This window comes from Tamandua tetradactyla, chromosome 8 (genome assembly GCF_023851605.1).
Source record: "Tamandua tetradactyla isolate mTamTet1 chromosome 8, mTamTet1.pri, whole genome shotgun sequence".
NCBI classification, from domain to species: Eukaryota; Metazoa; Chordata; class Mammalia; order Pilosa; family Myrmecophagidae; genus Tamandua; species Tamandua tetradactyla.
The window spans coordinates 34,103,201-34,127,937 of NC_135334.1; the positions used below are offsets into that span (position 1 = coordinate 34,103,201).

Genomic DNA, 24,737 nt, shown 5'->3' on the forward strand with positions numbered 1-24,737 from the left:
GCAGAGAGAGTCTGCTGAAGTTAAAGATACCATATCACCTTATGCTGGTGGGACCTGCAGGCAGACAAACGCCACATACTGGGCAGGATAGGAAAAACACAGAGTCCAGAGATTCATAGGAAAGTCTTTCACTCTGCTGGGTCTCACCCTCAGGGAAAACTGATGCAGGTGACTCTTTCCTCCTGACAGGAGGCCAATTTGGTCTGGGAAAATCTGAATGGGGTCTATAATACCTAAGTAGACCCTCCTAATGGGGGCAAAAAGAGGCACCATAAAGGCAGGGCAAGAAACAAAAAACAAGAACTGAAAAATTCTAATCTGTTAAACAAAACTTAAGTGAGAGGTCTAGAATAAGCTGAACTGAATGTCAAAGAACAGATAGAAAACAAAGTCACCCAGCAAGAAAATCCTAGGTAAAAAAAGTGAAAATAATCTCCAGAATAAACTAATTAAGGAAATTAAATGCCTAGATGCCAGCAAAAAAATGACAGATCATACTAGGAAAATGAAGATATGGCCCAGTCAAAGAAATAAGCCAACAATTCAAATGAATTACAGGAGTTGAAACAATTAATACAGAATATTTGAGCAGACATGGTAAACTTCATCAAAAATCAAATTGATGAATCGACGGAGGATATAAAGAAGGCAAGGAATGAACAAAAAGAAGAAATAAACAGTCGGAAAAAAAAACAAATCACAGAACTTATGGGAATGAAAGTCACAGTAGAAGAGATGGAAAAAGACAATGGAAACCTACAATGTTAGATTTCAAGAGACAGAAGACAGGATTAGTGAACTGGAGGATGGGGCATCTGGAATCTGATAAGCAAAAGAAAATATAGGGAAAAGAAAGGAAAAATATGAGCAGGGACTCAGGGAATTGAATGACAACATGAAGTGCATGAATATACATGTTGTGGGTGTCCCAGAAGGAGAAGAGAAGGGAAAAGGAGGAGAAAAACTAATGGAGGAGATTATCACTGAAAATTTCCCAACTCTTATGAAAGACTTAAAATTACAAATCCAAGAAGTACGGCATACCCCAAACAGAATAGATCCAAATAGGCGTACTCCAAGCCACTTACTAATCAGAATGTCAGATGTCAAAGGGAAAGAGAGAATCCTGAAAGTAGCAAGAGAAAAACAATCCATCACATACAGGGAAACCCAATAAGATGCATAGATTTCTCAGCAGAAACCATGTAGGCAAGAAGACAGTGGGATGATACTAAAACAGAAAAACCGCCAACCAAGAATTCTATATCCAGCAAAATTGTTCTTCAAAAATGAATGGGAAATGAAAGCATTTTCAGACAAAATAATCACTGAGAGAATTTGTGACCAAGAGACTGACTCTGCAAGAAATACTAAAGGGAACAGTAGAGACAGAGAGGAAAAGACAGAAGAGAGAGGTGTGGAGAAGACTGTAGAAATGAAGACTATCAGTAAAGGAAAAAAGAAGAAAAATTAGATATGACACGTAAAATCCAAAAGGTAAAATGATAGAAGAAAGTACTACCCAAACAGTAATAACACTAAATGCTAATGGATTAAACTTCCCAATCAAAAGACATAGACTGGCAGAATGGATTATAAAACAGGACCCATCTATATGCTGTCTACAGAAGATGCATCTTAGACCCAAGGACAAACATAGATTGAAAGTGAAAGGTTGGGAAAAGATATTTCATGCAAACAACAATCAGAATAGAGCAGGAGTAGCAATACTAATGTCCAACAAATTAGATTTCAAATGTAAAACAATTAAAAGAGACAAAGAAGGACACTATGTTGAATAACAATTCAACAAGAAGACATGTCATAAATATTTATGCACCAAGCCAGAGTGCTCCAAAATACATAAGGCAAACACTGAAAACACAAAAACAAGAAATAGACACATCTACCATAAAAGCTGGAGATTTCAATTCCCCACCTCATCAATGGATAGAACATCTAGACAAAGAATCAACAAAGAAACAGAGAATTTGAATAATACAATAAATGAGCTAGACTTAGCAGACATTTATAGAACATTTCACCCCACAACAGCAGGATACACCTTCTTCTCAAGTGCTCATGGATCATTCTCAAGGATAGACCATGTGCTGGGTCACAGAGTAAGTCTCAATAAATTTTAAAATATTGAAATCATACAAAACACTTTCTCAGATCATAAAGGAATGAAGTTGGAAATCAATAATAGGCAGAGGGCCAGAAAATTCTTAAATATGTGGAGGCTAAACAACACACACAGTTAAACAACCAGTGGATCAAGGAAGAAATTACAAGAGAAATCAGTAAATATCTCGAGGCAGATGAAAATGAAAACATGACATATCAGAATTTATGGGATGCAGCAAAGGCAGTGCTAAGACGGAAATTTATTGCCTTAAATCCTATATCAAAAAAAAGAAGAAAGAGCAAAAAATAGAAGAATTAACTGTCCACTTGGAAGAACTAGAGAAAGAATGGCAAACTAACCCCAAAGCAAGCAAAAGGAAAGAAATAGAAATAAATGAAATTGAGAACATGAAAACAATCAAGAAAATCAACGAAACCAGAAGTTGGTTCTATGAGAAAATCAATAGGATTGATGAACCCTTAGCGAGGATGACAAAAAGAAGAAGAGAGAAGATGCAAATAAATGAAATCAGAAATGGAAGACAAGATATTAACCACAAACTGCTGTGGAAGGCAGTTTGGCAGTTCCTCAGGAAGCTAAATATAAAATTGCCATATGATCTGGCAATACCATTGCTAAGTATCTACTCAGAGGACATGAGGGTAAGGACACAAATGGACATTTGTACACCAATGTTTATGGCAGCATTCTTTACAATTGCCAAGAGATGGAAACAGCCCAAAAGTCCATCAACAGATGAGTGGCTAAACAAGCTGTGGTATGTACATACAATGGAATATTACGCAGCTGTAAGACAGAATAAAGTTACGAAGCATGTAGCAACATAGATGGACCTTAAGGACATTATGCTGAGTGAGATTAGCCAGAAACAAAAGGACAAATACTGTGTGGTCTCACTGATATGAACTAACATTAGTGAATGAACTTGGAGAATTTCAGATAAGAACTGAGACCATCAGGAGATAGAAATAGGGTAGATATTGGGTAATTGGAACTGAAGGGATACAGATTGTGCAACGGGACTGACTGTAAAAATTCAGAAATGGATAGCACAATACTACCTAACTGTAATGCAATAATGTTAGAACACTGAATGAAGCTGAATGTGAGAATGATAGAGGGAGGAGGGGGCACAAATGAAATCAGGAAAGACAGATGATAAAGACTGAGATGGTATAATCTAGGAATGCCTAGTGTGTACAGTGATAGTGACTCAATGTACAAGTTAAAAAATCTTTTTGCATGAGGAAGAACAAAGGAATGTCAATATTTCAGGGAGCTGAAAATAGATAGTAATTCATATTTTAAAACTTTAACTTATGGGTAAGACTAAAGCAAAAAATGTTTATTTGGTATAAAATTTATAATTTGACTAGTGCATTTCCTAATATAACTATGTAGACAGTTTAATTGAATACCATAAGTACATGAAACCTTGAGTAGGGCATGAGAGTTTGTAGGCTTATCCAGAGTGATGCTCAGATAAATCACCGAGTGATTTAAACAGTGAATAAAAAAGTATTTGCAAATTCCCCATCGGGGAATGGCGAGAATGGGGGAACATTCAACTTCCCTATGTGGAGAATTCCTGATATTCTCACAAGCAGTGGGGACAACCAAAGCAATAGGCTGAGCCCTCAATCTTGGGGTTTGTACATATGAAACTTATCCCCACAAAGGATAGGCTAAGCCTACTTAAAATTAGGCCTAAGAGTCACCCCCAGAGAAACCCTTTTGTTGCTCAAATGTGGCCGCTCTCTCTCAGCCAACATGACAAGCAGACTCACTGCCCTCCCCCTCTCTACATGGGACATTACTCCCATGGGTGTAAACCTTCCTGGCAACATGGGACAGAAATCCTAGAATGATTTGGGACTCGGCATCGAGGGATGAGAAAACCTTCTAGACCAAAAGGGGAAAAAGAGAAATGAGACAAAATAAGGTAGTCAATGGCTGAGAGATTTCAAACAGAGTTGAGAGGTTATCCTGGATGCTATTCTTAATGCATTATATAGATATCACCTTTTTAGTTAAGGTATATTGGAGAGAGGCTGAAGGGAAGTGCCTGAAAATGTAGAGCTGTGTTCCAGTAGCCTTGTTTCTTGAAGATGATTGTATAATGATGTAGCTTTCACGATGTGACTGCGTGATTGTGAAAACCTCGTGTGTGATGCTCCTTTTATTAATGGTATGGACAGATGAGTAAAACATAGGGATTAAAAATAAATAATAGGGAGAACAAACATTAAAATAAATTTAGTAGATTGAAATGCTAGTGAACAATGAGAGGGATTGATAAGGGATATAGAAAAAAGGGGAAACAGGCTAAAATATATTGGGTAGATGGAAATACTAGAAATCATTGAGAAGGAGGGATAAGAGGTATGGTATGTATGAGTTTTTCTTTTTTGTTTTTTTCTTTTTCTGAATTGATGTAAATGTTCTAAGAAATGATCATGGTGATGAATATACAACTATGTGATGATATTGTAAGTTATTGATTATATACCAAGAATGGAATGATCATATAATAAGAACTTTCATTTTTTGTATGCTATGTTTAAAAAATTTTTAAAAAAATTAAACTAAATATGAAGACTCTTGGAACTGAAAGCATCAAAGAGAGGACAACTATCACCATGAATACATTTCAAAAGGAGATTCAGTGTAGATAAATGACTGAATGTGATACATATGAGATGAGAAATCTGGGAATTTTAGAGTAGGAAGGGACCTGTGAAATCACTTAGTCTGGTCTCCTTCTTTCCTGTTTTGACTTGGAGAGAGCGACTGGCTGGAGATCATAGCAGGTCAGGCCTGAAGCCACCAGAGCTCTTTCAAACAGGCAACTCTTGTTTGGCCTCTTATTCCCAAGTAGGTACCAAAACATGTTAAAAATAGAGCAAACTTAAGCTTGATTTTAAGACGCAATTTGAGGATAGGGAGGACTCTGTGGTAGTTTGTGGAGTTGCTTATTTTATTTTATTTTTAAAATCTTTTTGTTTAAAGAATGTAGTTTAGACTTTGTTAAGTCATTATGGCTTGAGCTTGCTGATGTCTCTTGGGAGAGGCTATTATAATTTGCATCATTTAATGGTTTGTTATTCAGGCAAGACTCCATAAAGCACTTTGGAGATTAGAGTTCTTCAGCTGGAATAAATAGCAAGGCAAGGTGCCCATTCCCACACATGTCATGTCTGACTCCAGCAATGACATCACAATAAAAAGCTATCAGTAAACAACTGTGGACAGGATTAAGGGGCCGCTGGAGATTTAGGGGCTGACCTTATCCAAGATTAAACAGATACAGGAACAAGATAAAAAAAGAACCAGGTGTTCTCATAACTTGCCAACCCCCAACCAAAACCATTCCTGCCAATCCTAAAGAACACCTAGGGTATTATATAAGATTCCACAAAGTTTCCATGTACTAGGTAACTTTCCAAAAACCTAAAACCTCCAGATGGGTCCACAGACCACAGACCTGAGACTTAGAGGGACCAGTCTCTCCAGAACATCAGCTAGTTCCATCTTCCTAACCCATATTATTGATAGCCCCTTCCAACTTGACAAAGTTAGAATGGCATAGCCCAAATACCCCTAAAGAGTGGGCTAGAAAGATCAAAGGTGATGTTAGAGTTATACAGAGAAGGTAGGATTTAACAAACGAGTATGATTGCAGAATCATTATATTGCTATTTCTTTTAGTCTCCAGTATCTTAGAGCAGCTGGAAGTAAAAACCTAAAATTGTGGTATTGTAACCCATACCAAATTCTGAAATCTGTTTGGCAACTAGTTGTTGTTATGTGCTTTGAAGTTTCTTGCTTTTTTTTTTTGTATATGTGTTGTTTTTCACAATAAAAAAACTAAAAAATAGAACCAGGTGAGCAATAACTCAGCAGTTTTAGGAACATTGTTAGTGTAAGAAATGTATTTTATCCTTTGATGTACTCTTAAAAAAAAACTGTATATTTAGGAATTGAGTACAATCTCTTTTCTCTTATCTTGCAAATAATTTGGGGTGTGTATAATTTTTGACTTTCTTTATGCCCCTGCCTTTCCAATTGGTGATAGCAGGGCTGTAGCAGGTATTTTTTGGACCCAAGATCAACAGGTGATAGAAGAAACACGATTTGCTGTGAGCAAGTATGCGTCTCACATAGTGGGTTGGACACTTTGCTGGGAAGATGATGTGGGTTACACTCTCATAATAACCTATACTTTTTTGGAGCACTTCTAATTGCCTTTAGTCCAATTGCAGTTAAATATCCAGTTGTGTAATTATTTATTCTATGTCTACCTAACCATCTGCATGCTTCTCAGGACAGGGCTTATATCTGTTTTGTTCATCTCTGAATTCCCAGCTCCTATAACAGTGCCTCACACACGCAAGGTACTTAATAAACATTGTTGACTGAGTGAATGGATGCATGCAAGGACAGTTTGCTTGCTGGATTTAAGGGTAAACACAGCTGGGAGTGTGAAGGTAAATTGCACAGGTCCTGGGACCATATTCCTGGGTTCTGTGCCTGGCTCTCCCTCTTTTTAGCTGTGTGGTTTTGGGCCGCTCATTTTACTTGTGCTTTCATCTTCCTTACTGTAGTTCCAATCTCATAGAGTTGTTGTGAGGGCTAAATGAGTTACTCCAGGCAAAGCACTTAGTACAGGGCTGGTCAGAATAAATCTTCAATAAATGCTGATTCCCATTATTACTCGATTACTCTCTTTTTTCCCCCCACTAATGTAAGATGTTTTAGCCTGTTCGTTTCTCTGTCCATGCAGCTTTTGGACTGCTTTGGCATTCCTGTGTTGATGGCTCTCTCGTGGTTTATTCTCTATGCAAGATACAGAGTAGTCCACTTCATCGCTGTGGCTGTTTGTCTGTTAGGTGTTGGAACCATGGTTGGTGCAGACATATTAGCAGGAAGGGAAGACAATTCAGGTAAGACTATGCTACTTGTTTCTGGCTCAGTTGCAGAAAAAAAAGGGTTGGCTCATGTTTTTGCTTTTATTTGCAAAGGTACAGTAAAAGGCAGAAAACCTGTCCTGGTTAACTATATAGTAAAATTTATTTTCAGATTTACTTGTTTCTGGTATTTTGTAACCACTACCACAAAGCAACTTTTATGTTTATACCCGCCTACAATCCTTGCTCCTTTTTGCCATACTAAGTATTTTTGTTTTATCTCATGAGCAAGAGTTTTCTTTATATATTTGCAATGATCTTTTAGTTCAAATATTTTAATTAGTTACTAGGAAAACTACTGTACTTTCTTGGTTTCCTGTTTTTAGTCAAAAAAGAGACTTTGTGTTCATAGGATGACCTTTTTTGTTTTCTTTTGTTTGTTTTTTTGCTTGGGCAGGCACTGGGAATCGAACCCAGGTCTCCATCATGACAGGCGAAAACTCTGCACTGCGCCACCACTGCCTAACCTACAGGATGACCTTTTTTAAGTCAGACTGTAGTTGAAAACACTTTATTGTTCTTTCTGCTTCAGTTCATATACTTGGTAGCATGAAACCCAAATAAGGTCTATGAATTCAAATCCTCAAATGACTTCAGTGTCTCCTTTGACTGAGAGAGGAAACTACCTTGAACACAGCTTCCTTCCCATTAGTTTTCAAACTGACTTGTCCCTCTATTCATTAATTTATCATATCATAGGATCATTTTCTGAAGTCTTGCCTTGTGGTATATGCCACCATCTACCAGTCTTTTAGCTCCAGAGGAGTGAAAATATGAAAAATTTTGTGCCAGAAAGTGAAAAGTATAAGACTTTACATTTTAGAAATCAGGGTCACTCTTCCCATAAAATCTTTTTTTTTAGTCCCATTTTTTCAGTTGTCTCAGTATTGTCCCATAAAATCTTACTTAAATGACTTCAAGCCAGATAAACTCCTGGGGCAAGCTAGAGGTTCCCCTGTTGTGACAGTGTATTTCCTGTTTGTGGTTTGTCTCCCTGTAGGTAGTGATGTGCTGGTCGGCGACATCTTGGTCCTCCTTGGAGCCTCCCTCTATGCCATTTCTAATGTGTGTGAAGAATACATTGTGAAGAAACTGAGCAGACAGGAGTTTTTAGGAATGGTGGGCCTGTTTGGAACGATTATCAGCGGCCTACAGCTGTAAGACTAAAACTTTATTTAAAACAAAATAAGCAAACGTATCATAGATAAGTGCTTTACAACTACTAAAATTAATTTTTTTAGTCCAAATTCACATTTGCAATTATTAACTTGCTGAATATCTGTTAGAGGATTGTCAAAATGCCATGAATTGGTCTTAATTTTCTTGTACTTGTGTGATGTTGAGGGTTCCTGCTCAAAATGTGGTAGAGGCATGGCCAACAAGGACCTTCCTTTTCACTCCCAGAAAATGTTAACACATTAACTTCATCAGCTTTTCACAGGGATAGCATAATGCCATATTTTCCCTTTATAGCTGACTACTATTGAAGTGCCCTAAGGAAGTGAAAAATAGTTTTAGGGGCTTCTTTGCTTTTATTCTTTGTCATCTTTATTAAAGCTATTTTTATAACCTGAAGAAAAATTTTAGAAGGCAATATAATTCCTTATATAATACAGAAACTAAAATGCTTATAATAAAAATTAGTATGTGGATCTCTCTGTGACCTCTTTTTTAATCTTAGATTGATCGTGGAATATAAGAATATTGCCTGCATTCACTGGGACTGGAAAATCGGTATGTAAATGAATAATTGTTTTTAATGAGTATCCCTTAACTGACAGAAACACATACCAAGAAATAAATACTTTATTTTGATAAAGCTTAAGCATCTTTGTAAAATCACATTGTAATTCATTATACACAGAGTGATAGTAGCGCATATTGAGTTTTCTTTAAGAGTTTGTATATGAACCTCACAGAAATTAATTCTTAATCTTTGCCTGCAGGAAAAGCCTTTCTTTACTAGGAATTTTCAGTATGGCTGACCTCTAGTCATGCTCAGCTTTCAAACAGATCTGTATGACCTTGATTCCACTGTAATTGACCTTTTATCAGGGGCATCACTCTGTGCTAAGGGAGTGGATAGCATGGGCTGATGAGAGCCACTGACGCAGTCATACCACATGCAAAACTTCATGGCTTTGATTATCCAACACTGTTGGATTTTGGAAGTTCCTCATCTCCATTAAAACTTGTTACTATTATTATTTTCCAGAGAGCTTTTTATCTCTTATTTGCAATGCTATTACCTTTGTTTTTATGATAGGAATGCTTTGTAGATAATCCCTTAAAAGATCAGTGAGTTTTATATGGTAGCAAAGCCTTCAGCCCTGTTGCCTTTTGTTTCTTCCTATAATATTTGATATTCTGTTTTTTTCACAGCTCTGCTGTTTGTGGCATTTGCCCTCTGCATGTTTTGCCTATACAGTTTCATGCCGTTGGTGATTAAAGTCACTAGTGCCACTTCTGTCAACCTGGGTATCCTTACAGCTGACCTCTACAGCCTTTTTTTGGGTCTCTTTCTATTTGACTATAAGGTAAGCACATAGACCCTGTTAAAAAATGAACACTTGCTAGTTCTAAAAGCAGTAACAATTTTCTTCAAGATTCCAGATCCCTGAAAAAAACTGCCTCCTCTTGGGGAAAGTTCCATTGGACAGTCTTCACTTCTTCTGAATTAGAAAATTGTTCTAAATAAGAATTGCCCCTTCAGGGGTTTTTCAATAGGGTGGAAGACAACGGATTTTCTCTTTGTAATGGAATGGCCCAGGACACTAGCTTATGGAAATGCTAAATGCCAGATGATAAACAAGCTATTTGAGGGACCATCTAATCTAGCCTACTTGCTCTGAGCTTTTCTGTTCACTCTCTTTGTTTTGGTACACAGGCAAAAGGCCTGGAATCCCTGATGGAAAGGGAGGAGATACGGGTGCATTACCATGCATGCAATGATTGGAATGGCTCCATCCTTGATAATAATTTTATATCTGGAAGGGACCTTAGACATAATTCAATCCCGTGATTTTTTTTTCAGCCTTTTTCTGTCTCCACAGCATCTTAGCATTCGTAGGTGTAACCTGTTCCCAGCAGCAGCAGCTCCTGTTCCATGCAGTTATTCTCAAGGGAGCTGGGAGGGAATGTATCAGTGTCTTCAAGAGAGGCAGGAGAGCGAATCTGTACAGTCTGAAAAAATGGTCTCCCCAGACAGTCTGATGCACCTTCCCTTGAATTACTCATCAAACCAGCACATTTTAGAGATGAGAAATGAAGCAAGGCTTTGTGTGGCTGAGTGGCTCACTCTTTGACAGCAGTTGGTTAATGGTAAAGTCAAGATTAAATCTTATTCATCTTACAGTCCAGTCTTCTTTCTACAACACCTTTCCTCTATTTCCATTATTAGGATGAGAAACTCAGGCTTATACATTTATCATGTTAAAGTCTCATATTTCAGAGAGAATCACGTAAGTCGATTTTTTTCCATTTCACATATAATTTGGAAACTCCCAGGATAGTAGTTCTCATGTTTTTTGGCCCTTATGCTCTTAAAGATGATTGAGACTTACTCCAATGACTTATATCCAATTTATTTACCATATCAGAAATTAAACTGAGAAATTAAAAAATAGTTTGTCATCAGGGAATTAATCCATTATGAAAACATTTTTATTAAAAAACATAATTTTATAAAAATTATTGAGAAGAGTGGCATTGTTTTACATTTTTGAAAATTTCTTTCAAATAACTGGGTTCACACATCTGCTTCTTCATTCTGACTTGTGATATTACATGTCATACAGGACTTTACACTTGTAAGAAAATAAAAGGGAAAATAACTTCATAGTATTGCTGTGATAATAATTTTGGCCTCATAGATCTCCTGAAAGATCTATGAACTCAGGGTTCTCCAGACCACCCTTTGAGAACTATTGCCTTAGAAATCTGTCTTTCCTTAATTTACCTTCAGTAAATATTTGTTGACCTTGCACACTATTTTTCCCTACAGTCGTTTCTGCAGATAGTTGGGATGTTGGCTGTTGATAATTTTACCTTAAATAGCTGATGGGTATATGAACTATACTTCCTTGTCCTTGTAAAATTTTATATCCAGGCAAGAACTCTGGACACTGATTTATATTATTCCCAGGAATCAGCCATGAGCTCACTATGCCTACTTGAATTATTGATACATTAAGCTAAGTTCCCAGAAATTTCTGCTTAAGGAACATAAATGTTTTTTTCCTTGCAATGTTACATGTATCAGGAACTAGCTGTTATCTTTGCAAACTTGCTGGTTAAAGTATTCCTGAACTAAAGAGTATTTGTAAAGCTTTTTAGTAGCATCCTAAAAAAGCAACAGATGACAAAGTGACTCAGAAAAGTGGTCCTTACGGTCCCTGATTTTTTTTTTTCCCTCTGAGAGCAGGGTTGTCAAGTTGGCCTTAAGGAGGTAAATCAGTTACATGGTGATGTGCTTGCAATTCAGGTGGCCACTACCAGGGGATGATCATGTGTTTACTGTAGCTCAAGGCCAGTTGAGAGCTTCTCACACTCAAAGGAAACCCAAGAGCTCAATAGTATAACATATGACCCCCCCACCTGTTCTTTTTTTTTTAAACCAAATATATTGATTTAGTCGTAGTTTAGCTTTTTATTTTTGATTTATAGTAGTTTAGCTTTTACTTTTCCCTCCTAAGTAAAATAATGTCTAAGGGAGATAAAAGATTAAAGAAATAAAAGCTTCTAAGTACAAAAGAACACTTCTTATCATTACCTAGCTATTCTAAACTCCCGTAATCTAAATATTTACTCTTTTAGCCGCTCTTACCTTTAATATGAAAAAGCCCTTTCATGACATTTTTTTGCCACATGATTTTAAACTGTTATTCTCAAATCAGAACATTAAAGCCTGTAAAGTCCTTTCTTTGTTTTTTTTGTATCTTTGTTCTTGATGTGTCTAGCAGCTCACTCAGATTAGATTTTATTGTTTTTGGTCAAAGGCCATTTCAAGACATATAAAACAAAGGGCAGGTCTGCTCTGACCTTCAGAGTAAATTATAGAGATAGGAAACATTTCAGAGCATGAAGAAGATACCTAGCATTTTTAGAAGTAATGTTTAAGGACAGAATCATAAGCCATAAATTTTTTAAACTGTAGTATCTAAAATAACTTTGGCTCTGATTGTTTGAAGCAGACAGTTGAAAAAGAGGCTTTAAAATTTTTTCACTCATCGGTGTCAGGCCTTAAGTACTTTGATTCCTCTGGAATTGATCTTGAATAAACATTTACTGAACAGAGTAGCCACAAGAAGCTTCCTGTATACTTTCAGACACAAAGGGTAGAATAAAATGAAACCCGGTAAATTCAGGAGACTTACTTCACTCCCTTAGGTCCTCTCCCTTGTAATATAGGTGCTTCCATTTAATTTAACCTGCCTTCTCTAGAGGGACAAGAAACTTTTTCTTTTGAACATTTAAAAGCTACCAAAGTAATAGGACATGTTTTGAACAAGTTATATGGATTTGTCCACAGGTAAAAGTACATATTTTATAGGACAGCTTGATTATTTCTTATAATACTAACTTGAAAAATTTAGGGCTATATTCTAAACAGCCATAACTTCCAATATTCTCTCAGTTATTATTATTATTTTTCCCACACTAATTAAATACCAGCTATATGTAGGGCACTGTGCTAAGCATCAGACATACTTCCTTCATATTATCACTGAACCCAGCGAAGACTTTCCTACCTGGTGGAGGGCTGAGGCTATTCTATCCTTAAGTCATTCTGAAGGTTTAAGATTAAGAAGTAATTGAGCCTTTCTAAAATAATAAACATATCAACACCAATGGTGCCCCTCCCCCAGAAATACACAGCTGGATATGACTATAAGTCTACATAATACTCACTTCAAAAACCTGTTTCGTGTTTCCTTCTCTTCGCCTTTGAAAGAGAACCTTGCTTCTTTTTTTCTCTAGTTTCCAGAATCTTCTTTTACTTTCCCCTCCCCAATTCCATCTTCTCATTGCTTTTTCTATCATTCCCTTATTAGCATTATTTTTTATTGTGTATAACTATAAAATCCAAGCCAATTTAAAAATATTTATTGACTTGATTAAAAGATCACACCCCCATTTTTAATTTTAAAATCAGGTTAGCAGGACTTTTCATAAGTTGGGTTTGCTTCCAAGAAAAGAAAAATGATCCTGCACATTTAATTGCACATTTATTATGCTTCACGGTTTCCCTCAATTTTATGATGCCATTCTTGGTCAGTTTTTAGCTACTCTGTCTCTATGTGCTTTATTCACCAGGCTACTTAAAACAAGTGTAATTTAACTTCTTTATATTTGAACTTTTTGTGTGGATGCCCAATTCAAATAAGAGCAAATATACAAAGTATTTAATATAATTTATTTAAAATTTGGAGTATGAGGACTTCCGGAGAAGATGGCGGCTTAGTAAGACGCCCGGATCTTAGTTCCTCCTCCAGAACAGCTACTAGGGGAGTAGAAACGATACAGAACAGCTCCCGGAGCCACGACAGAGATAAAAAAGACAGTGTACCCCATCCTGGAACGGCTGACTGGCTGAGAGAACCCGCTCCGGTGAGATCGCCGAGGGGCGCGGGCTTCCCCGGGTGGGGCGGAGTACCTCCCTTCCTCCTTCACGGGCCAGCTGGCAGAATTGGGCAGGCGGTCCCCTCAAGCCACGGCGGCTGGTGCCCCCACCACGCGCGGCCCCCCGGACCAACTGAGAGAATTGGATCGGAAATCCCCAGGCCGCGGAGAACAGTGACCGGGGTCCCTACCAAACACGTGACTCCCCGGTCTGGCTGGGAACGGTGCACTCTCCCGGGCCGTGGCGGCTGGCGCCCTTCCGCCACGCTTGGCGCCCAGGCCGACTAGGAAATTCGGACAGGCGCTCTCCCGGGCTGCGGCGGCTGGCGACCCACCCCCACGGCGAGAGTTTTCCAAAGTTAAAGGACCCACAGCACCTTTTACTGGTGGGACCCGCAGACAAATGTGTGCCATGAGTGCCACCTACTGGGCAGGATAAGAAAAACAGAACCCAGAGATTTCACAGAAAAATCTTTCAACCTGTTGGGTCCAACACCCAGGGAAATCTGACTAAATGCCCAGATGCCAGCAGAAGATAACGGATCACGCTCAGAAAATTGAAAATATGGCCCAGTCAAAGGAACAAACCAATAGTTCATATGAGATACAGGAGCTGAGACAACTAATGCTGAATATACGAACAGAAATGAAAAATCTCTTCAAAAACAAAATCGATAAATTGAGGGAGGACATGAAGAAGACATGGGCTGAACAAAAAGAAGAAATAGAAAAACTGAAAAAACAAATCACAGAGCTTATGGAAGTGAAGGATAAAGTAGAAAAGATGGAAAAAACAATGGATACCTACAATGATAGATTCAAAGAGACAGAAGATAGAATTAGTGATTTGGAGGATGGAACATCTGAATTCCAAAAAGAAACAGAAACTATTGGGAAAAGAATGGAAAAATTTGAACAAGGTATCAGGGAACTCAAGGACAATATGAATCGCACAAATATACGTGTTGTGGGTGTCCCAGAAGGAGAAGAGAAGGGAAAAGGAGGAGAAAAACTAATGGAAGAAATTATCACTGAAAATTTCCCAACTCTTATGAAAGACCTAAAATTACAGATCCAAGAAGTGCAGTGCACCCCAAAGAGATTAGACCCAAATAGGCGTTCTCCAAGACACTTACTAGTTAGAATGTCAGAGGTCAAAGAGAAAGAGAGGATCTTGAAAGCAGCAAGAGAAAAACAATCCATCACATACAAGGGAAACCCAATAAGACTATGTGTAGATTTCTCAGCAGAAACCATGGAAGCTAGAAGACAGTGGGATGATATATTTAAATTACTAAAAGAGAAAAACTGCCAACCAGGACTCCTATATCCAGCAAAACTGTCCTTCAAAAATGAGGGAGAAATTAAAACATTCTCAGACAAAAAGTCACTGAGAGAATTTGTGACCAAGAGACCAGCTCTGCAAGAAATACTAAAGGGAGCACTAGAGTCAGAACCGAAAAGACAGAAGAAAGAGGTATGGAGAAGAGTGTAGAAAGAAGGAAAGTCAGATATGATATATATAATACAAAAGGCAAAATGGTAGAGGAAAATATTATCCAAACAGTAATAACACTAAATGTTAATGGACTGAATTCCCCAATCAAAAGACATAGACTGGCAGAATGGATTAAAAAACAGGATCCTTCTATATGCTGCCTACAGGAAACACATCTTAGCCCCAAAGATAAACATAGATTGAAAGTGAAAGGTTGGGAAAAGATATTTCATGCAAATAACAACCAGAAAAGAGCAGGAGTGGCTATACTAATCTCCAACAAATTAGACGTCAAATGTAAAACAGTTAAAAGAGACAAAGAAGGACACTATATACTAATAAAAGGAACAATTAAACAAGAAGACATAACAATCATAAATATTTACGCACGGAACCAGAATGCCCCAAAATACGTGAGGAATACACTGCAAACACTGAAAAGGGAAATAGACACATATACCATAATAGTTGGAGACCTCAATTCACCACTCTCATCAATGGACAGAACATCTAGACAGAGGATCAATAAAGAAATAGAGAATCTGAATATTACTATAAATGAGCTAGACTTAACAGACATGTATAGGACATTACATCCCACAACAACAGGATACACCTTTTTCTCAAGTGCTCATGGATCATTCTCAAAGATAGACCATATGCTGGGTCACAAAGCAAGTCTTAACAAATTTAAAAAGATTGAAATCATACACAACACTTCTCGGATCATAAAGGAATGAAGTTGGAAATCAATAATAGGCGGAGTGCCAGAAAATTGACAAATACGTGGAGGCTCAACAACACACTTGTAAACAACGAGTGGGTCAAAGAAGAAATTGCAAGAGAAATTAGTAAATACCTAGAGGCGAATGAAAATGAAAACACAACATATCAAAACTTATGGGATGCAGCAAAGGCAGTGCTAAGAGGGAAATTTATTGCCCTAAATGCCTATATCAGAAAAGAAGAAAAGGAAAAATGCAGGAATTAACTGTCCACTTGGAAGAACTGGAGAAAGAACAGCAAACTAACCCCAAAGCAAGCAAAAGGAAAGAAATAACAAAGATTAGAGCAGAAATAAATGAAATTGAAAACAATAGAGAAAATCAATAAGACCAGAAGTTGGTTCTATGAGAAAATCAATAAGATTGATGGGCCCTTAGTAAGATTGACAAAAAGAAGAAGAGAGAGGTTGCAAATAGATAAGATCAGAAATGGAAGAGGAGACATAACCACTGACCTCACAGAAATAAAGGAGGTAATAACAGGATACTATGAACAACTTTACGCTAATAAATACAACAATTTAGATGAAATGGACGGGTTCCTGGAAAGACATGAACAACCAACTTTGACTCAAGAAGGAATAGATGACCTCAACAAACCAATCACAAGTAAGAAATTGAATCAGTCATTCAAAAGCTTCCTAAAAAGAAAAGTCCAGGACCAGACGGCTTCACATGTGAATTCTATCAAACATTCCAGAAAGAATTAGTACCAACTCTCCTCAAACTCTTCAAAAAAATCAAAGCGGAGGGAAAGCTACCTAATTCATTCTATGAAGCCAACATCACCCTCATACCAAAACCAGGCAAAGATATTACAAAAAAAGAAAACTACAGACCAATCTCTCTAATGAATATAGATGCAAAAATCCTCAACAAAATTCTAGCAAATCGAATCCAACAACACATTAAAAGAATTATACATCATGACCAAGTAGGATTCATCCCAGGTATGCAAGGATGGTTCAACATAAGAAAATCAATTAATGTAATACACCATATCAACAAATCAAAGCAGAAAAATCACATGATCATCTCAATTGATGCAGAGAAGACATTTGACAAGACTCAACATCCTTTCCTGTTGAAAACACTTCAAAAGATAGGAATACAAGGGAACTTCCTTAAAATGATAGAGGGAATATATGAAAAACCCACAGCTAATATCATCCTCAATGGGGAAAAATTGAAAACTTTCCCCCTAAGATCAGGAACAAGACAAGGATGTCCATTATCACCACTATTATTCAACATCATGTTGGAGGTTCTAGCCAGAGCAATTAGACAAGAAAAAGAAATACAAGGCATCAAAATTGGAAAGGAAGAAGTAAAACTATCACTGTTTGCAGACGATATGATACTATATGTCGAAAACCCGGAAAAATCCACCACAAAACTACTAGAGCTAATAAATGGGTACAGCAAAGTAGCAGGTTACAAGATCAACATTCAAAAATCTGTAGCTTTTCTATACACTAGTTATGAACAAGCTGAGGGGGAAATCAAGAAACGAATCCCATTTACAATTGCAACTAAAAGAATAAAATACCTAGGAATAAATTTAACTAAAGACACAAAAAACCTATACAAAGAAAACTACAAAAAACTGTTAAAAGAAATCACAGTAGACCTAAACAGATGGAAGGGCATACTGTGTTCATGGATTGGAAGACTAAATATAGTTAAGATGTCAATCCTACCTAAATTGATTTACAGATTCAATGCAATACCAATCAAAATCCCAACAACTTATTTTTCAGAAATAGAAAAACCAGTAAGCAAATTTATCTGGAAGGGCAGGGTGCCCCAAATTGCTAAAAGTATCTTGAGGAAAAAACACGAAGCTGGAGGTCTCACGCTGCCGGACTTTAAGGCATATTATGAAGCCACAGTGGTCAAAACAGCATGGTATTGGCATAAAGATAGATATATCGACCAATGGAATCAAATAGAGTGCTCAGATATAGACCCTCTCATCTATGGACATTTGATCTTTGATAAGGCAGTCAAGCCAACTCACCTGGGACAGAACAGTCTCTTCAATAAATGGTGCCTAGAGAACTGGATATCCATATGCAAAAGAATGAAAGAGGACCCGTATCTCACACCCTATACAAAAGTTAACTCAAAATGGATCAAAGATCTAAACATTAGGTCTAAGACCATAAAACAGTTAGAGGAAAATGTAGGGAGATATCTTATGAAACTTACAATTGGAGGCGGTTTTATGGACCTTACACCTAAAGCAAGAGCACTGAAGAAAGAAATAAATAAATGGGAACTCCTCAAAATAAAACACTTTTGTGCATCAAAGAACTTCATCAAGAAGGTAGAAAGACAGCCTTCCTGTCTTTCTACAGGAAGGCTGTCTACACAGCCTTTGTCTACATTGTCTACACAATGGGAGACAATATTTGGAAATGACATATCAGATAAAGGTCTAGTATCCAGAATTTATAAAGAGATTGTTCAACTCAACAACAAAAAGACAGCCAATCCAATTACAAAATGGGAAAAAGACTTGAACAGACACCTATCAGAAGAGGAAATACAAATGGCCAAAAGGCACATGAAGAGATGCTCAGTGTCCCTGGCCATTAGAGAAATGCAAATCAAAACCACAATGAGATATCATCTCACACCCACCAGAATGGCCATTATCAACAAAACAGAAAATGACAAGTGCTGGAGAGGATGCGGAGAAAGAGGCACACTTATCCACTGTTGGTGGGAATGTCAAATGGTGCAACCACTGTGGAAGGCAGTTTGGCGGTTCCTCAAAAAACTGAATATAGAATTGCCATATGACCCAGCAATACCATTGCTAGGTATCTACTCAAAGGACTTAAGGGCAAAGACACAAACGGACATTTGCACACCAATGTTTATAGCAACGTTATTTACAATTGCAAAGAGATGGAAACAGCCAAAATGTCCATCAACAGACGAGTGGCTAAACAAACTGTGGTATTTACATACGATGGAATATTATGCACCTTTAAAACAGAATAAACTTATGAAGCATGTAATAACATGGATGGACCTAGAGAACATTATGCTGAGTGAGTCGAGCCAAAAACTAAAGGACAAATACTGTATGGTCCCACTGATGTGAACCGACATTCGAGAATAAACTTGGAATATGTCATTGGTAACAGAGACCAACAGGACTTAGAAACAGGGTAAGATAATGGGTAATTGGAGCTGAAGGGATACAGACTGTGCATCAGGACTAGATACAAAAACTCAAAAATGGACAGCACAATAATACCTAATTGTAAAGTAATCATTTTAAAACACTGAATGAAGCTGCATCTGAGCTGTAGGTTTTTTTGTTTTGTTTGTCTGTTTGTTTGTTTGTGTCTTTTTTTAGTATTATTATTTTTTTCTCTATATTAACATTCTATATCTTTTTCTGTTGTTTTGCTAGTTCTTTTCCTAAATCGATGCAAATGTACTAAGGAATGATGATCATGCATCTATATGATGATGTTAAGAATTACTGCTTGCATATGTAGAATGGAATGATTTCTAAATGTTGTGTTAATTTCTTTTTTTTCTTTAATTAATAAAAAAAAATTTGGAGTATATCAGAATATCGTTTCAGTAAAAATACCTATTCTAGTTTGGTAGCTGCTGGAATGCAATATACCAGAAACAGAGTGGCTTTTAAAAAGCAGAATTTAATAAGTTGCTAGTTTACAGTTCTAAGGCCAAGAAAATGTCCCAGTTAAAACAAGTCTATAGAAATGTCCAATCAAAGTTATCCATCCAGGGAAAGATACCTTGTCTCAAGAAGGCCGATGAAGTTCAGGGTTTCTCTCTAGTGAGAGGACAGATGGCAAACACAGTCACAGTTTCTCTCTTGGCTGGAAGGGCACATGGTGAACATGGTCAGGGTTCCTCTCTCATCTGGAAGGGCACATGGTGGACATGGCATCATCTGCTACCTTCTTCTCCTGCCTTCCTGGTTCATGAAGCTCCCCGGAAGGTGTTTTCCTTCTTCATCTCCAAAGCACCGGCTGGTGGACTCTGCTTGATGGTGCTGCAGCACTCTCTGCTCTCTCTGAATCTCTTTCATTCTCCAAAACGTTTCCTCTTTTATAGTACTCCAGAAACTTATCAAGACCCACCCAAATGGGTAGAGACATGTCATCACCTAATCCAGTTTATCAACCACCCTTGATTAAGTCACATCTCTAGGGAGATGACCTGATTATAGTTTCAAACATACAGTATTGAATAGGGATTATTCTGCCTTTATGAAATGGGATTTAGATTAAAACATAGCTTTTCTAGGGGACATATATCCTTTCAAACCAGCACAATACCCAGAGCACTAGTGTTCATTTTTCATTGCATTTTCCTCTGGGTCATTGTTTACAGTCCTGAAACAGGGCAGTTTGGGGAAGGTCATCAAAATCTCCTTCCGTCGTATGGCACATCAGAATGATGATGTACGCAATGCTTCCTGCAGGGCTCCATTCCCTGTGGTTGTCCTTATGCCAGTAACCTCTGGGCTTTAGGCTCTTCTGAAAAATAACGTTTTAGGCTCTTTCCAGGTCTAAAAGTCCGAGTCTTCTCAGTTTACTATATATTTTACCAGTTAACACTTGCCTTAAGAGACAGGCTAACTTTTAAACTTTGAAATAATTAATTTTATTGGAACAACATTTATGAGAGGTTGTTGAGATGTCACATCTGTATATCCACATTATATTTTTAGGCTGTATGTTCCTCTGTCTCATACTAATATTGTAAGCTCTGCCTAGGGTCTAAATTGTGCTCTCATAAAATCCATGCTCACCTTTCTCTCCAGTAAATAGGACTAGTTTTGCAGAGTAGATTGAAGTTGGATTCTCACAGGAAAAGGTAAAGTTTTCCCTTCCCCTAGAGATCCAAGGATCCAGTTGGCCAGTTTGCCGAGTGGTGTCACCAGGGCCCATACATTCACAGTATCCATGGGAGGCTTGGGATGCCAGCATCTTCTTAGGCAACTTTATAAAAAAAAAGATTGTGAGGAGGTCAGCTTCCAAGTCCAGTTGGCAGAAGGCAGCAGGAAAGATGTGCAGGAGAAGGAGCACAATCCACACCTTCTTTTTCTCTTCTGCTAGTTTTCAGGGCTCTACATCCTGTCCTTCACCATCATCATGGTGGGATTTATTCTGTACTGCTCCACCCCGACCCGCACGGCGGAGCCAGCCGAAAGCAGTGTGCCACCTGTCACCTGCATTGGGATCGACAACCTGGGGTTGAAGATTGAGGAGAACCTCCAGGAGTCCCACTCTGCAGTCTTGTAGCTGAAGAAGGCACACACAGTCTTCCTGGCAAACTGGGAGCTGCCACCAGGATAAAGCAGAGCCCGCTGACTGCTGGGGGACACTTGAAAAATGATCAGACTTGGAGTAAATACTCTGCAGCATTGGATTGGATCCAGTGGTTAGATTTTAGAAAGAAACACAAAGCAATGAGCCGAAAGTAAAAATAAAGAAGAACCCAAGGTGAGGATCGTTTCTGTGTGTTTTGAGGACCAGCACTTGTTAGTGTCAGGGAGATAAGGTGCGGGTGGGCCCCATGTTGGGATCTCAGGCACAGTGGAAGCTGCATGGGGGATAGCCTGAAAGCAAGTGTCCAGGCGGGGCTGGATGGACAGGAACAGGAGGCCATCCAAGGTGGTTCTGGAGTAGATTTCTTCTGTTGAAGGCTTCTGGTTTTCATCCTGACCACAGGTCTGGGAGCCCTTAGTTTACAGGTAAGACCTGGTGACTGATTGCATATGGTGGGGGTTAGGGGGCGAGACAACAAGAGGGCAGCATTGAGAAATCCTGAGATACAAGTGAGAGTTGCATAGAAGCTGGAATACAATAAGCCCAGTTATTAAAAGAGGATACTATGCTACTTCTTATCGAATATTTGTAATGTGCCATGAGATTTTTATGATACTTCAATACGAAGTATTAATATGTAGCATCCTAATAATATCAACCATCACTATGCCACTTTGAGAAAACTCTGGATGTATTATTATTATTATTATTTTGGTAAAAATACAATAAAGAAATTGAGAGTAAATGTTCATATTATTAAAAGATTTTGAATTCATGGAAAAAATGTTCACTCGGTGGTTTCTTGGATTAACCAGTTGCCCTTGTGGATTTTAAATGACTTAATACATTCAAGATTTCTTCATATCCAACTCTTTCAGACCCAGTCTTTTCTAAGGTGAGGCAAACCTACCTATGGGAGGCCATGCTGGGACGGAGGAGAATTCAGAATAAGCTCACAGATCATTTGCAAGAATAAACATTTTTCAATCCTAATTTACTAATTTTTTTTTATTTTTCACTGTTTCAAGTGAGATTATCTTGCATTTTTGCATCCAATTAAAATAGGCTTTTCAATTGTTTGGTTATCACTCCCACCTATTAATGATTGTCTGTGAGAGAAAAAGGTCATTATAAAATGTTTGACCTTTTGGGGAAGACTTGTTTAAGAATAAACCAGGGCAGGCCATGGTGGGTTTTAGGTGGGCCACAGTGGCTCAGTGGCAGAGTTCTCACCTGCCATGCCAGAGACCGGGGTTCAATTCCTGGTGCCTGCCCATGCAAAAAAAAAAAAAAAAGAAACCAGAGTATATTGTGGTAGAGCTGAAGGAGAGAATCTTAGGCAGCAGAATCCTACTGTCCTTCAAGGATCAGCTCAAATTTTACCTTTTCTCTGAAGCCTCTCTTAAACCTCACAGGCTCTCAGCTTGTATTTTTTATATCTTCCTTTTAGCACTGATGGAAGTGCTTGTGTGCCCCTCACCATAGGCTGAGCTCCTCCAGGTTAGCAGTGGCCTTTTTTACCCCCTATCTTTCTAGCCCTTTGATCATTTTACCTCTAGGGTGTTTATTAAATAAACATTTGACTCAGGTCCCAATTCGTCTCATGAGAAATTGACCTGAAGTAAGACCTTTTATGCAGATACACGTAGTTAGCAAATAATCCTAATCTGCTCTGCTGTTTTCCACCCATCCGCTTAATCCTATCTTCCCCCTTGCCTCAGGAGAGGGGGAAAGGAGTTAAAACCGGGGAATCCCATGTTAAAAGTCAGAATTCAGTGTCCCAAACAAGCAAAACTATGAGTAACAATCAACCATTAAACAATCATACTGCAGGGCTATGCATCCTAGTTTAAGCGTATTTGTGAGGGCTGGCACAGTTTAACCAGCCTGCATAAGGTCACTTCCATGTAGAAATGTATCTCAAACATCTGGCTTGCATACAAGCTTTTCAAACATTTGCATATTCTTAGGTTGAGAACCTCCTGTCAATCTTTAAGTCTTTTAGAACAATGTTGATTTTTCTGTATTTTTGGTAGAGATTTATACCATTAAAAAAACCCACAAAAACCTGAATAGTATAAAAAAGTTGCTAGTTTGCTCCTAAATGTTGTATAGTATGTAATAAATTTTGCGACTGGACTGTGACAATGCTGTAAGAAGAGGGAGTTTGCTGACGCCATTTTTCATTGTTTGTATTTTGAAACTAATTTCCCTTTCGTGGAAAGGCAGTTATGTCTCACCTTTCTGACAGCAGCCTCTCATAGAATTGATAGGTAGTATCGGTGGCGTTTCCAGCAGGTGGCGTTTTACCGACTGCAGCAGCCCAAAGAAGTGTAACATAATTGTCTTTCATTTTATAGCACCTTCACAATGTCTCTTTAGAGTGTATGTGTGTGTCCTTTAAGAGGACATTATGATATCTGATTACCAGTTGAAGAAGCAGGGCCTCAGAAAAGTTGAAACACCCATCTCCCCAGGTCACACGGAGCTTGGTGATAAACATGAAAACAGAAACCAGAATTGTAATCTTCAATTTAGCCAGCAGCCTAAAGTCTGCACTGGTTCTTAAGACAGTGAGTCCTAAGGGGGGTACAGTTTCTGTGGAACTGCTGAGCCAGCAAATATATTCCAAATGAGAGGAATTGTGAAGATTTTTGTGTAAAAGCTGGCTGTATATGGCAGTTTTCACTGCAACTCTGGAGACTGCCCTCTTAAGAAAGTGTCTGTTCGTCTCTGCAAGGTCTTATGTATGCCCAGTCACGCTTCTCTTTTCCATCAGAATTATGGTGATGTGCCATTTTCATCCACATTTAATCACTTAGTATCTGGACGTATCTTGAGCCCTCAAAAGATAACAATAAATCAAGGAAAGTCAGCAGATAGCCACTTAGCTGATTAAAAGGCAAAGTATTTATGAGGAAATTAGTAATGCTGAACATGCAGTCTTCCCATAGTCACATAAAGGGTGTTTTGAGAAGTCTGGCAAGATATAAATGGGTATTAGGAAAGCAAAGTTACTTCAGAACTGCAACATTTTACCTGCTCTTCTATGTATTAACCTGTAGGACTTGATGCCCCAAAGTTTGTTATGCATCTTATTCCTTCATTTAAATATTACTTTCTTCTAACAATCTTATTTTTAAATGCAGACACTTTTGGAGAATGAAATTTAGATAGAAAGGGGGGAGACTTGAGAGCAATTGAAAACATATATATATATATATCAATTTGAACAATTATTGGCTCCAGCTAACTATAAACATGCATTCAGATGGCTTCATATAATCACCACACACTAAAGCGATTATCATTCACTGCCCGCCCCTGACGAGGGTGAAGTCTGTATACAAGTGTGAGATTGAGGACTTGCAGGACTAACAACTGGAATTT

At 38.0% G+C, this 24,737-nt stretch overlaps 1 protein-coding gene across 2 annotated transcripts in view; it reads left to right on the top strand.

Moving 5' to 3' along the window:
- The window catches only part of SLC35F2 (solute carrier family 35 member F2), a 74,271-nt gene extending 52,153 nt beyond the window's left edge, over nt 1–22,118 (top strand). For both annotated transcript variants that reach the window (XM_077113072.1, XM_077113074.1), the window contains exons 4-8: nt 6,933–7,092; nt 8,117–8,273; nt 8,798–8,850; nt 9,499–9,653; nt 21,135–22,118. In XM_077113072.1, coding sequence (XP_076969187.1) covers nt 6,933–7,092; nt 8,117–8,273; nt 8,798–8,850; nt 9,499–9,653; nt 21,135–21,320 — 711 coding nt within the window. In that variant the 3' untranslated portion in view covers nt 21,321–22,118. The remainder of the gene's footprint in view (nt 1–6,932; nt 7,093–8,116; nt 8,274–8,797; nt 8,851–9,498; nt 9,654–21,134) is intronic.
- The last annotated feature ends 2,619 nt before the right edge of the window (nt 22,119–24,737 follow it).